Source organism: Barbus barbus (assembly GCF_936440315.1).
Source record: "Barbus barbus genome assembly, chromosome: 34".
NCBI lineage: Eukaryota > Metazoa > Chordata > Actinopteri > Cypriniformes > Cyprinidae > Barbus > Barbus barbus.
The window spans coordinates 11,823,692-11,842,835 of NC_136762.1; the positions used below are offsets into that span (position 1 = coordinate 11,823,692).

Sequence of the window (19,144 nt, forward strand, 5' to 3'; positions counted from 1 at the left end):
ACATGATTCTGATTTATTCAGGAACAAGCGAGTTACTGAATCATTCACTTGACTGCCCCCCCCCAAAAAAAAAACTGATACTGATTCACTGTGTTGCCTTGGTTTGGAGCTATTTTCATTGGCAGAGCAAAAACAGACAAAGTATATTGTGTCTTAAATGCAAGAACTCTAACTTCTTAAATATAGCATATTTATAGTAATGGACTTTTGTTTATAGTATAAACTGGTGTAGGAGAAAATATATCAACATTGAAAAAAATTACGCCCGTCAAAGACAAATTAATTGGATTGTTTGTGGCAGATGTTAGCTCCCTGACATCATGGAACGGATGAGGAAATATTTACTATTTACCAATCTTATGTTGATTGAGTGATAGAAAGACGTAGCTTTCAGATAAATATCTTTTATCTGAGCCCTATTGGCCCTAACGGTCGGAAGAGAGATCTCATTAATGAGAGCTACTGCTTTAGAAACAGAAATGAGATTTATAACGAGACGCTCCTGCAAATTAGATCTTCAAACTGATGACTTGCATAATACGTGCAGCAGTGCTTGTGAATGTCTGGTTAGATTTCAGCTTGTTTTTGCAAGAGGTTTTTTGGCAGTCTAAAGGTGTGTTATTGATCAAAACTCCTTCCTCTTGCCCTCCTCAGCTGGAGCTAGGCTATTTTGAGACCCAACAGTCATTGCCTGTGGAGCAGGCTAGCAGGGAGTACAGGGGTCTTTCATTTGTTCTGAGTATGCTTGGAAGGTTTCGTCTTTGAACAGGGGTCACTTCTGCTAGTGTGAGTCATACTAAGATTATTAATGAGGGTGGTAGGATTAGTATGTTAGGATTAATATGACATTAGATTGATGGATAAATTCTTGTGTGATTTATTTGCACTTGATATTCATAAGAGAGCGTTAAGTACCAGTATGTCTCCTGACTGTGGTGTTATATGGTAGACTTAAACAATTGTGGTTCACTACTTTTTCAAAACAAATATTTTGAAATATTATTACAGCTTGTAATAAGTTTTTTCTATTTAAATATATTTCAAGTCATTTATTCCTGTGATGGCAAAGATGAGTTTTCAGCAGCCATTACTTCTGTCTTCCGTATCACATGATCCTTCAGAAATCATTCTAATATCCTGATTTAGTGCTTAAGAAACATTTATTATTATCAGTGTTGAAACAGTTGAATATTTTTGTGGAAATGTTGATACTCTTTGTAGGGATATTGATTACTGAATAGAAAGTACAAAAGAAAAACCTTTATTTTATGGGATGATATTAGACTCAAAATGATTAATAGATGCACGCACAATTATCCATGTACTGCATACTTTTAATGCATGTATCTTACTAACCACGAACAAATTTCTTTCAATTTGAGTCTGTGGAATTCAGGATTAAATGATTGTGCAGCGATTTTAACAAATACAGACATGTTTGAGCATAAAAATGTTGTGATCTGCATTAATATATCATAAATTGCTCATGCAAAAAGGAATCCGTGCATGTGTAGATCAGGTGACACGCATGCATTTATTGACATCTTGTTTGCATTAATCTTGTTCGGTTCATTTGGATTTTGAGACTTCATTTTCGCAGTTTGCAGCATTTCACGACGCCCACACACACAACTACCAATGAACAAAGCCCAAGTGCAATTCATTAAAGTGTACACGATTTGAAAAATTCGCAAATGTGCATCACTACACTGAAACAAATGCTTTTCAACCAGTGTCTGCAGAGTTAAGAATTACATCATTTTGTACAAATAGAGACTTATTTTTTAATACAAATCTTATAGTTTGTGTTAAACTATCATAATTTGTGCATGCAGCGATTAAAATGTGCATTTGTGGATCAGGCGACGCACGTGCATTCATTCACATCTCTTCTGAGTCGATTCTATTTGATTCATTTAATTTTGAGACTTTCATTCCGCCCGTTTAGCCTTGCCCAATCCACACACATGCAGCTCGCGATCCACACGCAGCTGAGCCTAAGAACATCAGCGAGCACTAGATGGCACTAGCCCCAGTAAGTAACAACAGTAGCATTTTTAGAGATTTGCTGTTTACACTAAGTGAAAATAGCCATTCTATACATGCTGTAAAAGTAGCAGATATTTGCAATAAGTGTAAATAGTAATTAGACGATATTTATAGGCTACTTATAAACAAATGGCGAATTAGCATTGTCAACTTCATCTTTGTAGCCGATACAGACTCAGAAAACAGTTTAGTAATAAGTAGGCCTAAATAAAATGTGTTCTAACTATTTTTCCCTAAACATTCATTGCCATTCCATTAGCCAGCAGGCTTTATGCTAATAGCCTATAAAAGGCTCATTGTTTTAATATAGTACAGTTTAACTTAATGTAATAGTTTAATTAATTGAATATAAACGTGCAATTTCTAATGGCTTAAATGAGCAACTATAATAGCCCTTTAATGATAATAATAATAATACAAGGAAGGAATAACTGACAACGTGCCGCTGAATTACAGAAAAAAAAAACACAAAGGTACCATCAGGACGTTCTTGTTTGGCTAAATTAATATGAGCTATGCTGTGTCCTAAGACTAGTTAAATTAGAACAAGTTCAATAAAACATTTTTATTATATTTCAACGGGCAGAGTAGAATAGCCAAACCAAAAAGAAACAAAAGAAAACACAATGTAACATTCATAAAAGTGTACACAATGGAATGAGCACAGGTGACTGGGGCTAGTGCCATCTAGTGCTCGCTGATGTTCTTAGGCTCAGCTGCGTGTGGGTCGCGAGCTGCATGTGTGTGGATTGGGCAAGGCTAAACGGGCGGAATGAAAGTCTCAAAATTAAATGAATCAAATAGAATCGACTCAGAAGGGATGTGAATGAATGCACGTGCGTCGCCTGATCCACAAATGCACATTTTAATTGCTGCATGCACAAATTATAATAGTTTAATACAAACTATAACATTTGTATTAAAAATAAAAAATTAAAATAAGTCTCTATTTGTACAAAATGATGTAATTCTTAACTCTGCAGACACTGGTTGAAAAGCATTTGTTTCAGTGTAGTGATGCACATTTGCGAATTTTTCAAATCGTGTACACGTTAATGAATTGCACTCGGGCTTTGTTCATTGGTAGTTGTGTGTGTGGGCGTCGTGAAATGCTGCAAACTGCGAAAATGAAGTCTCAAAATCCAAATGAACCGAACAAGATTAATGCAAACACGATGTCAATAAATCCACGTGTGTCACCTGATCCACACATGCACGGATTCCTTTTTGCATGAGCAATTTATGATATATTAATGCAGATCACAACATTTTTATACACAAACATGTGTATTTGTTAAAATCACTGCATAAACATTTAATCCCGAATTCCACAGACTCAAATTGAAATACATTTGTTTGTGGTTGGTAAGATACATGCATAAAATGTATGCAGTACATGGAGAATTGTGCGTGCATCTATTAATCATTTTGAGTCTAATATCGTCCCATATTTATTACATATTATTTTAGACATGTAAAATGGTAACACCGTGGTATTATTTTAAACACCGTGTTTTGTATCAACATGGTCATTCAGTACCATAACAAATTTCAGACTATCCTAATTTTATTATCTGATATCATCAATGTACCTTTGTACTGCTACATGCTGTCACTTTTTGCATTATACAGGCCTTTGCTTGTTTAAATTCACAATTGCCATAGCTAACATTTTCCAAGAGCTTAGTATTCACAGCTTAAGGGAGGGAATCTAGATGAACATCTGATCAAAATTTTATGGCAAACAGGAAAGTTCAGTGCTCATTCTCGTTCTTCTTCTCTCTGAATTTCATTGCAGCTTCCTCACTAGCTTTTTTTCTAGTGAGATTTCTTTTTTTTACTCCCCTCAGGTAAAGAGTGTAGGCAGTTCAAAGATAAAGACATTTTCTGACAGACAACGGTTCTTAACATGCCGTTTCTACTACGGACATGAATAACACCTCAAATCATGCTGCTTGTTGAGGAGAGGTGTGCTATTACTTTTCCAAGCAATCCGGCTTTAAATTTTCACCTAGCAAAAAAAGGCGCAGACTTACCTAGACTTAATGGCCACTTCTAACTGAAGTAACCTCCTAGCGACCACACTGAACACTAAATCAATGCTAGCATCCACCTAGAACAGCCTAGCAACAATGTTGGCATGTTAACACTGATCAGAAAATTGCATAGCAACCACACAACACGGAAAATATTTTTTTTAAATACTGCTTTTGATGTTAGCCTTGCCTAGACCTAATGGGTTCTTTCTGGCAAACGTTTTATACAGTACGTTTCATTTTGCAACTTAATTTATAATTATAGTTTATCATTGTTATTTTTCTTACTATAGCCATTTGATTTCATGAAGGACAGCCATTTCTAACAGCCAGCGAGGCTACACTTAAACTAAAAAATCTCAGAAAAGACAGTCATTACTCTTAAAAAATAAAAATGACAGGTTGTTACACTTCATTACCCAGCCTGCCATATTCATATTAGTGAGGTAAAACAGCACCCCAAAAACAATGCCAGCTGCAATCATGGGCCAAACATTAATTACAGACTTTGTAAATAAATAATGAATCCGCTGAGTGGCCATACTGAGAGTTTGGAGGTGCTCTTTGAACCCTCTCCTGCTGTGGAGCCTGTCTAATAGGGCTGGCCCCTGGTCTGCAGGCTTGTTACTGTAATGGCTATGTCCTTCTCCAGCCAGGAGAGTACATGTAAACATGACAGGAACTAGTGTTCACACTGGGTCATAGCGCATTAGCCTAGCCTTGTGAGGAGTCAGGGTAAAGATCAGTAGCTAGAATACAGTTTGGAGGAAATTTATGCATGATTTAGAGAAGAAAACAGCAGTAGATTATTAACGAGAAGGGGGAAAAAAGCATCCCGTGAGTAAGATGTAAATGGGACCTGCTTTTGTGTTACACAGGCAATGTCAACGAAGACTGATTACAATGAGCTTATGGGTTGTCATTATAATCAGAGAAGTGACTTCTCTATGACTTCCTTCACAACCCTCTTAGAGCTACATAGTTGCCCTAGTCAAAAGGATGATAGGTCTCCAGCAGACAGATCCATTTGGGACTTGTTCATTTCCACTTGGAGGCTTCCCCTTCAACAGTCATTTATCACCTGTAGCTTGTGCCACACTTCGCCAAGCAGCAGCCTATCACAGCTACACACCTGGGAAGTGTCTTCATATCTTCGCGCTGCACATCTCTGCCATTTTGTTGCCAGAGTTTGGCGCCATTCAGATTTGAATTGAGAATGCCTGTTAAATTCCAAATCGAAACTTGAATTTACATTGGTTTTGTATTGAGGCAGCAAGCGGGATGCGTAATTGCAGTTCAAATTTGAACGTGAAGAAGTTGAATTAAAATGATTTGACATCCTAACTTCTAATTCTAACTAAAGCCTTGTTTAAAAGTTCTGAAAAAATATTTAAAACCTCGAGGTTTGAATGTCCATAGGCCTTGCAGATGGATGGATTGATGAATAGATGAATGGATGAACAAACTCTTCATTTCCCAGAATGCCTTACCTGTGTTGTGTTTGAATTCTTTTTCCTGTCATGTCAGTTTAAATTCCTGTGGGATGAGTCCATCAAATTCCAACTCAAGAATGAAAGAGAGCCTATAATCAAATTTAGATTTTTGCACAATTAGACCATTGGGTGGTGTGTTCTTCTCAAACAGGTAAAGCTCTTGCCCCAGTCTTGGCCTGGGCTGTGAGAAGCCTGTACTGCCTCCATAATCAGTACTTCCACCCCGAGCACTGCTGTCTCTCTGTCAGAGCCTTTGGGTCGCTAATCGTTGTGCTTGATCGATGGCTCTGAGGTTAGCACAGCTTTTCAAGGTGACAATGTTGGGGCAGGGCAATCTTTCACTTTTCTCTTTATTTTATTCTGTGGACTCATGCAGTGCAGCATGATAAAGCACTTCAGGCTTCTCTGCAATTCTTCTTCTCACGTTGCATCATCTCTGACCTGAGTCACGCATTTAAATCATCGCTGCTGCAAACCTTTTTGCTGTGAATTGGAAAATGGTAATCAGTTTCTAGCTGGTCTAAAATGGTAATTAGTTGGTGTATGGTGGCCATTAGCTACTTCAAGCTGGTCGTTAGTAGTATGAGCTTGTCCAGCAATTCTAGCTGGTCAAAGATGGTTGTTAGCTGGTTCAAACTGGTTATTAGCCAGTCAAAACTGGGCATCTGCTGATCTGAGTTGGTCATTAGGTGGTATGAGTTTGTCTAGCTATTCTAATTTCTAGCCGATTCTAACACCTAGAAAGTAGCTATTACATGCTGTTCCAAAACACTGCTGGATTTTCCTTAAAAAGAACAATCAATCATTTTGACATGAATGAGTGGAATCAACTTAAGTAAATCAGGGCTCCATATTGTGACTAAAACAGTCGCATTTGCGACCAAAAATATTAGTTTGCGAGTTAAGTTTTTGCTGAGGTCGCCACTGGCAACTATATATATTTACATGTTATGACTTAAAAATTTGCATGTAATGCCTTTTTTCCTGATCGTTTTGTGATAACATCTTTTGTTATGTTCATGTATTAAACTGAGACGATGCGCATCAGAGTTTTAGTGGAAAAAAAGAGTTTTAAACAATCCCCTGCAAACAGGGCTTAGGGCTTAGGGCTAGCCTAAGGGCCCCCAGCGGGCTGCCAGCGCAGGGCCCCTGAGAATTTGCTCACTGGCAAAACGTTGGCCCCTTAGCGCTGGCTCTGCACGGGCAGCCCTCACTTAGCCCCCAGGAAGCTATTAATCTACAACAGGGGTGCCCAACCCTGGTCCTGAAGATCTACCTTCCTGTAGAGTTCAGTTCCAACCCTGATCAAACACAACTGAACCATCTAAATACAAAATAGAAAACATTCAGTTCAGGTTAATACAGCTACATACAGCCAAAAATGTAAATACACAAAAGTACAACCAAACAAAAGAAACAAACAAACAAAACAAAAAATGAAAGCAAACAAAGCAATGTAAAGACCATACATTCAAGTAACATCTCTGCAAAAAAACATCAACTCCTTACTTTAGACTGGGCTTGAAATGACACATTTCCCAACCAGGACACAGCACAATATGCTTAGCAGGTGAGCCATGCTGGCAACTGCTGCCTGTTATTACATGGCTTTACTTAACAGTGTTTACTTAACAGTGTTATTATCTGTGTCCTGTCCTGTTGCTGTCTTTCTGTTGCACTGTGGAGCTTCTGTCACTACAACAAATTCCTTGTATGTGTAAACATACTTGGCCAATAAAGCTCATTCTGATTCTTCTTCTGATTCTGATTCTCAAGGAAACCTAAAACACCCTAGCACCCCTAGTGGTAAGTAAGAAAACTGCCCACAAAATTCTTGTTAATAGGCTCATGTCTGTAACCCCTCAAATATGACTCGTGAGACCCACTTTCCTGCAGAGTTTAGCTACAACTTGATCAAACTCACCAAACTGTGATGATTAAGGTTAGAACTAAACTCTGCAGGAAAGTGAATCTTGTGAGTCAGATTTGAGGATCCCTGGCCTATATGAAACAACAGGTTCTGGAAAGGTCTCTTTTGGTTTGAGCCATTCCAGTTCAATTGAGTGGCTGAAGAATGGCCAGTCAATGTTAGTATTCTCCTAGTTGCATTACAGGGCTGCCTACACCAAACCTGCATGGGCCCAAAGGTACAAAAGTTGCTCTGGGCCCGAATGGGCTGGCCCGCACTAGGCCATCATTTGATTAATGTGGGAAGTCCCATTGTGAGGGCAGCTCACAGAGAGCCTGCGGTGAGCCCAAAGCTGTGGGCCTCGCCTGGGCAAGCTCGCACTTGGGCCTGTTTAGGTTTGGTGTGGGCTGGCCCTAGTCCACTGTGCCCGCAAAAGACACACACCTGCTAAATGCAGCTCAGTTGTGCAGCATGAGAGAGATCAAAATGACAGAGACATTGTAGTAAAAGTGCAGAAAAACAGTGTCTATTTCATTCACAACTTGAACAAACTGCAACAGGTAAAGCTGTCAGTTAGCTGTGTGGCAATATCGTTAACAATTCTCATTTATAATCTTTACTAAAATTATTTGTTACTTTTAATAGGCCTAAATAAGGTATCAGCTTTAAAGTTATGCCAAATTCATAACGAAATTCAAACAGTAACGGTTTTGGCGATCTTTAATGCGGCTGGCACGACGCTTTAGCGCCTCAGTTCCAGCGGCAAATGAACCCATTATATCTTTCTCTTTGCTACTGTAGTACATAATGAACATGACTTAACATCATATGGTAGGCTATTTTATAAGTGAGCCTACAGTACAACTTACTGAAATGTCTCATGTAATCGCTCATTCTGTGTCAAACTGCAGAAAATGTGTAAAGCTTTTAAACATTGTAACGTCACATTTACCTCAGAATAACCATTTGGTGTCCATAAGCTCATCAGTCAGCTAGAAAAATAACTATAAAGAGAAGCATTTTGCTGTATTTATGTGCTATTGCATATTGATATTTTTACTTAACCTGTTGTCTACATGATTCAACTCCTCCTGTAAAATTGCATTTTAGTAATGAAGAAAAACAGACTGAATGTGTGAAAGTCATATAACAACATTTATAAGATGCATTGAGGAGAAGTCCAAACTACACTCAGTGGCCAAGTGATGCTTATGATCCATGATATTGGTACAGATTCTGTGTAATGAACAATTCTTTGTGACTGTATATTTCAAGTTGGAAAAGACGTTTAGTTCCCACTTTAAGTGAACCTTAGTTCCCAGGTCATCTACAAGATGGACTAAAATGATGATAAAGTCAAGAAAAGATGAGACATAAACACAGTATTGAGACATAAATAACAGTATTGAAATGTTAAAAAAAAATTTGATTAAATAAAACACGTTTATTCTGTGGCGCTTAAAAAAATAATTTAGATTTTTTTTTGTCTGGAGCCCTGTTAGTACTGGGGCACCTGCCAAACGTCCGGTGTTTAAAAAACTCACTGATGTAGTGTATGGTGCATTTAATCTCTTAAAGTTCAGAAGGTAGCAAAACAAAAATGTCATGTGTCTTCTGTTGCTTTGTCAAAGGGTCACCTGTTTGGATACTAACATGCTCTTCACTTCCACAGTCTGAACCCTTACAGCTATGACGAGAGTTGCGTGTCCAGCAGCGTAGACCATCTACCTCTGGCCGCTTTACCACTGCTTGCCATAGCTGCTCCACACTACCAAGATGCCGTCGCGACCGTGATTGCTCGGGCCAACCAGGTGTACCACAGCTTTCTGCAGTCTCCAGAGGGACAGGGGTTCACAGGGCAGGTGAGTTCAGAAGCACCCAATAATCTTAAGGTGTGGTCACATTAGCAAAATTTTGGTTTATAAATAAAGCTTTGCTTACACAGAATTCAAGCAGCTTAGTTTTGATTAACGCAGCATGAAACACTTTTTCACCTTTATGCAATATTTACAGTTGTGGAGATTCCTCAACAGTCAGGTTTCAGAAGTAAAAAAATCCATTCTTTTTCTCTATAGAGAAACTGATTGATTTTTAGAAAAACTGATAATTGATCATTAAGTGGGCATTTAAAGACAGGCCTGTTGTGAGCTCCGAGGTTGATATATATACCAGGGGTAGGCAACGTTGGTCCTGGAGTGCCGATGTCCTGCAGAGTTTAGCTCCAACCCTGAAACAAAACTCACCTGCCTGTAGCCCTAGTAATTCTGAAGACCTTGATGAGCTTGTTCAGGTGTGTTTGATTAGTAGGGATGGGACGATACACCTACCTCCCCATTCAATACTATCACGATACTTGGGTGGGGATACGATACGTATTGCAATTTTTTAAAGAATTTCGATTCTACAAGTATTGCGATTCGATATTGCTATTTGTTGCGATTTTTGTTTTTAACTCTAGACCATGGGAAAAAGTTGAATGATACACTTAATATACAGTCACAATAAATAAAAAAACACATCTTAGCAGTCACTATTGCAATTCGATGTTACAATTTATTGTGATTTTTGTTTGCTTATTAAAGACTAGACAATGGAAACTAGTTGACTATACCCTTAAAAGAGACTGTATATGATGTCATATTAACAAAAACAATGCATCACATCTTTCTGAACTTTATTTCAGGCGCAAACACATACACAGTGTACCAAAACCCTGAACTTGCACATGAATATAATAGTCAAATGTTCAACAAAATGAGCAGAAAAAACACTTTCTGAAATAAAATAAAGTGCTATGTTACTTTGCATACTGTTTTAGTCCTGTTTAGTCATGTTTTCCCGGCAGTTGGGATTCAAAACGTGAAGGTGCAGAAAGAATTCTGGAAGAGGTTTGATCCTCTGCCTCCGTCATTGTTTTGATTTCTCGTGCCGGCTTTAAACGTATATGACATCATCTAATGTAGCGGCACTGCGCACGCAGAACGATGGCTGTATGAATGGCTGTATGCTACTCCAAGTCGAACACACCTATACATTTCGCCCTCTAGAATTACAAAGCGCTAACTTCTCCCCACCACCTCTTAGGAAAAATAAAATAATTAAACAAAAATCGATTCTGAGGTAAACCTCAGAATAAATTAGGGTTGGAGCTAAACTCTACAGCAGAGGTCTTCAACCCTGTTCCTGGGGACCCACTATCCTGAAGAGTTTAGATACAACCCTAATCAAACTCACCTGAACCGGTCTCCTCAAGACTGCTTGAAAATTGCAGGCAGGTGTGCTGAAGCCGGTTAGAAATAAACTTTCCAGGAGAGTGGGTCCCCAGGAGCAGGGTTGAAGACCTCTGCTCTACAGGACAGCGGCACTCCAGGACTGACTTTGCCTACCCCTGGTATTAGGGCTGCACGATATTAGAAAAAACTCACATTGTGATATTTGTTTTTTTCTGCGATATGAAAAAAAAAATCACCAGATGACTTCAACAGTTCTATTTGGAAAAAGAATTATCAATGATTGGGGTGATTTTGTAGGTGAATAAATCAGCATAGAAAATAAGCAAATTTTAAACATGGATAAATATAATAGAAAAATTAAATAAACAGTGCTTTATATTCTTCAGGTAAGTCTAACAGTATTCAAATACAGAAATTGAATAATCAAATGTAAAATAACACTGCTCAGTCTTCACTGTATAAATTCTGTAAAGCTACAAAAGTAATTTTTCTCTGTGTTTTGTTGATTGATTAAAATTCATTACACAGAAAGCCTCAGGAACATTAAACTGCTGTGAACCAATACTATCCATTTTTTTTTTAATAGTTTACCTTCACCTAAGCCATAAGCAAACGTGTTTACAAGGATACTTGCAGAGACATGCATTTTGACATAGTTTCGCGCGTATGTGTCATTTCAGACAGAAATAGATGCGGAGATGAATGGAAGTGTTCTCGTGCATCTGCGTGGCTCTCACCGTGTCTACAACGGACGCGAAAGGTGTGACATGACAAAATAATAGCACCCATAATAAGTGATGCTGTCTACAGCGGATGCGGCGCGCACGACAAATCCCCGACATTAAACTGATACCACGTTCTATATATCAGTGTTAATTTTGGCAGGCATTTTTGATTTAGTCTTAGTCTTTATCTTGAGACGAAAATCCTTAATAGTCTTAGTCACATTTTAGTCATTTGAGTCTTTCATAGTTTTAGTCGACGAAAAGTCATTGCATTTTTGTCAACTTTTAGTCATTACTTTTAGTCAAACTGCAGTTACCAACATTTATTTTGGTAGCTATTTTATATGTAGTATTCAAACAAAAATAGTCATCAATACTTCTCTCTTTAGACCAAATCAATTAAGCTTAGTTATGAGAAATTTTAATTAAGGATTGAATTTGGAAAAACTGGAATAAATCTTCATTTTTTGGTAGAGATATAAATTAAACTCATTTTTCAGATACAGTAGGTTTACTTAACAAGTATACATTTATTTAACATATTTTGTTGGTTAACATTTATGACAGATAATTAGGAATGCTGTCCATTTAAGACAGAAGGTATGCATGTAATAGCCTACTGACATACATTCAGTTTTCACCCACCTGTTTAAGCTCACTTAAACCATAACGGACTGTATTTCCGTGAGATGCTCTACATGAGAGACATTTGGACTGCTGTGTGTGTATTTGAGCACTGAGAGCTGATCGCGCGCTGTATGAGAACTGAAGAAGTGTAGCGTGCGCGAGAGAGAGCACTTCTATCAGCGCGTTTCCGCCTATCGCACCTTCACTGACTTTAAGTTAATCGACAATGAATTGTGACTCCCGGGAAAAACGGGAGGTCTGGTCACCCACTCCCTAACCCTTCGGTTGCTGAGGCCATTGTTTCAGATCGCTAGTTCGCGTTTTGTTTTGGTAGGTTATCCGTCCACTGCGGCTGCCATACTGAGACTAGATATGCAAACGCAACTTATCCAATGACAGAGACGCACATTTTGAAAGACAAGACAGTTAACTTAGCCTATAGGATGTATTTTGAATGTCCGGTAGTCCTCAAATAACATTTTAGTCCCGTCTCGTCTTGTTAACGAAGATGTAGCATAAATTTTGTCATAGTTTTTATCATCAGATATTAGTTTTAGCTCGTCAACGTCTCGTTTTAGTCACAGAAAAAAGGTTTGTTGACGAATATTTTTCGTCGTCGTCTTCGTCAACGAAATTAACACTGCTATATATGACGCACTGACACAAAGTTCACATGATTTCCAACTGTTGCTTTGTCGCATCCAGTGCAGACAGTCTCTAGCTGAAAATGATCAGTATTAATATAACGTAAGTAAAGGCCTACTAAACATCGCACATCCTGCGATGTGACTATCACGGATGCGCACGTCGCGATATCAATGCTGAAACGATGTATCGTGCAGCCCTACCTGGTACTTTTGTTGAAGCTATCATTTTTCATTAATTCAACTTATTTTTTAAAATGAGAATTATGCTTAACAGTGGAATTCCTGGTGGAAAAACTACACTAGCAAAGACTATAGAATACCCAAGACGTGTCACTCGTATAGTTTTGAATGGGGAAAAATGCAATGTTCAATATGGCCGCTCAATCGCAGGAAGCCCTGCCTTTTGAATGAAAGAGCCAATCGCTAAGTCAGTGCTTCACTGCAGCTGCCGTTAGAGGTCCCGGTTGCTATAGAAACAGTCAGCGTTCTGACTGAGACGTGAGCTGAGGACTGTGCATGTGCACTGGCTGATTTAGCCTGAAAAATAAGCTAATAACGCTATTTTGAGCAAAAGAAACAACATTTATGATACGGTTGTTGTCAGATTTCTTTGGTGATTTTCAAATATGAAATTTAATCATACGCTAAGTGAATAGTTTTGGAGAATTTGACATTTCCCCATTCAAAGAGATAGGAGCTGCACTTGCATGCCCGAGAGGCGTTTCAAAGATAGCCGCAGAGTGACATGACTTGTCTTAAAGAGACTTTGTACACTAGCCATGATGTTGTAAAGGAAATTCCACCAATCAGAAAATTGCGATGAGCAAATTGCGGCATAAAAAGCAGACAGGGAACACCCACTACCATGAATCACTACAAATTAATTTAATCAAGTCAGCCTTGCTATGGAGGTCAGCCTTGCACTTCACTTAAAGCCTTTGTGTACAGTATGATGCATTATAAAGGGCTATTAAAGGGTGTAATGCATTATAATTATTCATAATGTGCATTGTAATACATTATATCTCATCGTAAATAATTCTAACCTAATTTAAAATGCATAGTGTAACAAATGATTGATAAGTGCTATAATGTATTAACTGAGGTTACAATTAATTATTAGATTGTAAAATGCATTAAAAGGTGCATTACCAGGCACAATTAATGCATTAAAACTATTTTTATAATGCATTATACATAAAGGCTTTAAGTGCTACCAGAGTCGTTTTATATTACACCATTATTTAATTATGTTGATTATGTAATTTGCATAGTTCATTTCCCTTATTACAGCTGTTACGTAAAACTGTTTTTCTTTTTTATCAAATTTTCAAGTACTTTTGGTTGATTAACCACATAGATGGTTGGTTTGGTTCATGGCTTATAAATCTTTAACTTTAACTTATAATACTTTTCACTTAACTTAAATAAAATAATTTTTTTTTTTTTAACCAATGGCATGGAAAAAGTAGGCAGGACTGTTGCACAGTAGTTTAGTCTCAGTCCTGAAACCATTTTTGTTTTTTTCACAACAAATGAGATTCGGCCACACAGGCAGATGAGGGCGGTCCCAGATTAGTTTTAGGAAGGCAAACTGTGCAGAGCAGCAGTGGGAAGGGTGTGTGGGACTCTGGCAGGGAAAGTGATGAGTAAAATAATCATGAGTGATGAGTCATTCAAAACAGACGAAAAGGAAGGAGTCTTTCCACTCATCTTACTCCATAATCTCACACGATTAATCCAATAACACACTCCTGTCAATTTAGAAGGCACAATGATTTCCTGAAGTGGTGGCCGCAGTTTATAAACTACGTGTCAAGTGTTGACTCTCTAGGGAGCCGGACCATTCAAATAGCGCCTGAAAAACATATTAGCTTCTGATTTGGGGGAAAATTGGGGTGTTTTTTGACAAAGCATAGCCTTGTAGTTTATTTACAGCATGTCACAGACTCGTCTGTTGTTGACACAGATAATTAGCCCTGTGGATTTGTTTGTTTGTGGAACATCCATACATTATTTGAGCTCAACATAGAGGTGCTCATCAACAGCAAACAGGAAAGCATAAAGTTGCAGATGTGTTGTTTCTGAATGATTAATTAAATGTGTTATTGACTGTCAGGCTGCCCTGTAGATTGAGCTGACATCATGCAATCCTGAGATTTGCCTGACAGTGTTGATTGCATGGAAGAATGCTGCACTGATTCTGGCTGAATTTGTGTGTGTGTGTTTTGTACAGGTGTGTTTGTTGGGTGACTGTGTGGGAGGTGTGCTGTGTTTCGACGCTCTCTGTTTCAGCAACAGCCCGCGACACAGCAGCCGGCATAACAGCACAGAGAGCTTAAAGGTATGTACAGAATAATAATAATAACAGTTAAAACAGATGCCATATGTTACACAAAATATGTAAAAACTAAAACGCTAAAAACTAGAATCAGTCATTTTAAATGATACAAGTCAGTTTAGGCATCACAACTTTATAATGTGCAATATGAAAAGTGCATACAATGAAATTCCCAATATCAACGGATACTGATATTTAAAAAAAAAAAAATATATTACATTTGACATTATTACATTATTCATGCTTGTAATGATGATGAAAAATAACAGATAGGGTACTTGACATATTTTGCATCCCTGTAAATGAGATGTCTTTAATATCTCAGTTTTTTCACCTATAGACTGCAATGAGGTTTAATTGGAGAACTTTTTGCTTGTCTGATTTTTCTTCTAGTCGTATCACATCTTTAAAGTTGTAGATGAAATCTCATCAATGTCACAAACTCTGCTCAGATATGCCAAGATATCAAAGTCTGAATATTTAATATCTCAATATAAAAATATCTCTTCAAAATTCATGGTGAAAAATTCTGAACTATGTTATCCTCATTAATTTCATAGCTCTGTATTATAACTCTAAATGTCGATAATTGTCTCAATTGTGTTTATTTTTATTTTTTTGAACCCTCTGAGATAAAGTTGATTTAAGAAACATCACTGAGAGCTCATTTTAGTCTTCTGAGCTATGAAAGAGCAACTTCTGAGCAGATTCCTGTGGGTTTCCTTGCAGGGAGCACAGAACAGCTGTCACTTCAGTCACACCATCCAGACACTGTACTTCAGTGCTCATTTATATTATTTCCACATTTATATGGTGACTCTGTTCAGCTGGCTATGTCTCACATTTTCTACACACTCAGGATAACCCTGATGTCAGTCCGAGTCTGAGCTCCAGCAAACGTCTTAGCAGGAGCAACATTGACTTATCTGCCCCCAGTGAGACCCGCAACAGGAAAACTCCACTCAGCCGCAAACAGAGCGACTCGTATGATGGAGACCCGTTCCTCAGCAGGTACTGCATGCTTGAAAGAACACACACCAGAATTTTAACCTGTTTCTAGAAGTGTTTCTATTAAAAAAATTTCTCCATGCAGAAACAATCTCTGAAGAGTGTCAACGTTGCTCTTGTTTTTTGAGTAGACTGACATATCATTGGTGTGGTCATTGTTTTTAAAAATGGCAGGAAACATTTGCCTTAGTTTCGTAATTAGTTTTAGTAAATTGGCATATTTTAAATGTTTTTAGTGCAGATAAGCATTCTTTGTGATTATTAGGATTATCTATGCTTCTATTTAATATGCTTCTTGTTTGTAACAAGAAATCACGAAAAGATTACCCAGATGTGTCCTTCTGGACAAGCCATCCATAAATGTGTCACCTTTTTTCTTCAATCCAGTTTATCAATATTGGCTGCTTGGTGGCATGTTGCGTCTGCCTGCAGTGCTATTAATAGTCACAGCTGCTGTCAGTGTGCGAATACAGTATGAGAGATTGAAGCAGAAGTTGCTCAATGCCACAGCAGCAAAGGACCAAATAACCGACTGTTTATCTTCTAAATTATCCTATTTAGGGTATTGATGTGGCAAGAGAGATTTCTCTGCACTATTGTTGTCGTAAGTCTCCAGCAAAGCTCTTTTATTAAAAGAGTTCCTGAATATTCCTGTGTACAACAATAGCATTCCAGTAGCATTCCATGTTTTTACCCTCAGTTACAGCTAACAATTTATGTCATTGTGCATAAAATTATATATCAAATAAAGTAGTATTCTTATGCAGCTTCGGTAAATTGAGTCACTGGGGAATACATAAACTATTTTAAATTAAATTTGACCACAATTGAGAATAATGCTTTTTTTGAAAATGCAATTTAGGAAAATATAATACTACAATCTGAATATTTGAAAGTACTGAAGCATGTTTGGAAATGTTTTCAAAGTTTTTTTGGAATCTATCTATCCATATTTTTATTATATAAAATGTAGTAAGTGAAACAATTTTGCATGTTAATTTTTATATTTTAAAATATTTAATTTAATATATAATATTATACTGTAATGTTCAGTGTAATATACTGTAACATAGTCCACTGTAATATTCATTTTAGTGTAGTAACATTTTCAGCATTTATCTTTACTTAGTATTTCCTAGTTCCAATGTGTGCTATCACTTTTAGTCACAAAAATGCTTCATTTAGTAATTGTCTAATATTTTGTCAAAATGTTATGTTTTATATATTGGTAATTCATCAACAAGCCCCCCTTTTTGTATGTATAAATGTATGCGCGATAAATTTGCTGTTACATAAAACTTATTTTATTTTCCATATAGAAAATACATATTGATAGGCAAAATAAATAAATAAACTTTTTTTTTTTTTTTTTGCATATATTAATTTATTTAGAAAAAAAAAAATACTGGCTTAAGGGCACCATGATGCTGGTTTCCTATTGATGATTGATCTAGCGACCTTTTCATTACGAGCCCTTACAATGCAAGTTATCTTGTCATAGGTTTTTATATCTTGAGCCTTTGTGCAGTCACTAAAGGGCCGCTGAGAGGAGTACTGGACAAAAGCACTGTTTCTCACCCAGGACTGATAGCACTGGACCTGAGGGAGACTTATCACTTAGCTCATCCATACCCCTCAGCTCTACTACATTTCACTTCCAATCATCTGTCCCCAGGGTTCTGTACACCCCATCCTTTTCACACTCAGTCTGAGGTGAGATAGCCAGTCACAGTCTTTAAGAGCTTTTCTGTCATCGCTCCTAGCATGATGGTAATAAAGACAAACAATGTGTGAAAACAGGGTGGAGATTTGAAATGCTGCGAAAAGAGTTGTTGACAGTCCAAAAGAAAGATTCTTGCTGTAATCCGTTGGGGTTGGATATATGATTTTATATCAGGGTATGCACATTTTTTTATATCCGTGAGGACAACTGTATATTCTGCTTTTTGTCTGGGTATTCTGGAAGGAATAGATCACCAAAAATGAAAATTTGCTAAAAATGTACTCGCCCTCAGGCCATCCAGGATGAGTTTGTTTCTGTAGAAAGCAATATCATGAATAGAGGACTTGTATTTTAGCTGGAAGCAACAGTTTAAATTTTAAAAAATGCACATCTTGATGGATTGGTTTCTTACAAACATGCTGCTTTTTGCTTCGCAAGACATAAATTGATGTAAATTGACTTCTAAATTGGTTTGTGTGGATTGCTTGTGATGGTTTTTATAAGGCGTTTAGACTCATTCTGACGGCACCCATTCACTGCAGAGGATCCATTGGTTGAACAAATGTAAATGCTAATTTCTTCAAATTATTCTGATTAAGAAACACATGCATCAACGTCTTGAATGGACTGAGGGAAAATTTACAGAAAATATTTGTGTGGACTGTTGCTATAAATAAATCCCAAAATGCCAAAGGCAACAACTACGTGGCATACTTTAACTTTATGTCATCTTTTGTGTGTGTGTATTCAGTCTGATACAGGATGGAACAGACCTGAGACCGAGCAGCAGCACCAGTTTAGTATTGAATCCAGGTCGCTTTGACTTTGAGGTGTCGGATTGTTTTCTGCTGGGTTGTCCTCTTGGATTGGTGCTTGCAATGAGACGCACTGTGCTTCCAGCTGTCCAGGGTTGGTGTGGAAATTCTCCAATTAATGTTCAGAATACATTCCTGTTATGTTTTCTCCCTCCACAGTCATATTTACAATTAATTTTGTCATCTTTATCGTTTCTGTTTATCCTGCAGTGTCTCAGCTCCGGCCTGCATGTTCACAGATCGTCAACCTGTTTTACCCCTCTGACCCGTCGGCCTCTAGACTTGAGCCGTTGCTGCACTCCCAATTCCACAAACTGCCTCCGTTCCCTGTGCCCCGCTACCAGCGTTATCCTCTGGGAGACGGTCGTTCTAACCTTATCGGTGAGTGAGATATCCTGTTGAGAATTAATTATACTGTAGGCCGCTAAACCACATGCACAAATAAAGTGCAATATTCACTCATTTGTTCCTTTTATTATGTTTCATAATTGCTTTGTCACAGTAATGCGCTTATCTTGGGTTGCCAAATTGTGTCTGT

General features: G+C 37.7%; 1 protein-coding gene across 1 annotated transcript in view; it reads left to right on the forward strand.

Annotated features, from left to right (window-relative positions):
- Positions 1-19,144, forward strand: part of LOC306853974 (membrane-associated phosphatidylinositol transfer protein 3-like) — a 100,996-nt gene that overhangs the window by 54,546 nt on the left and 27,306 nt on the right. Inside the window, exons 6-10 of the mRNA XM_079391715.1 lie at positions 9,160-9,349; positions 14,956-15,063; positions 15,920-16,071; positions 18,543-18,700; positions 18,817-18,987. Of these exons, the coding sequence (XP_079247841.1) occupies positions 9,160-9,349; positions 14,956-15,063; positions 15,920-16,071; positions 18,543-18,700; positions 18,817-18,987 (779 nt within the window). The remainder of the gene's footprint in view (positions 1-9,159; positions 9,350-14,955; positions 15,064-15,919; positions 16,072-18,542; positions 18,701-18,816; positions 18,988-19,144) is intronic.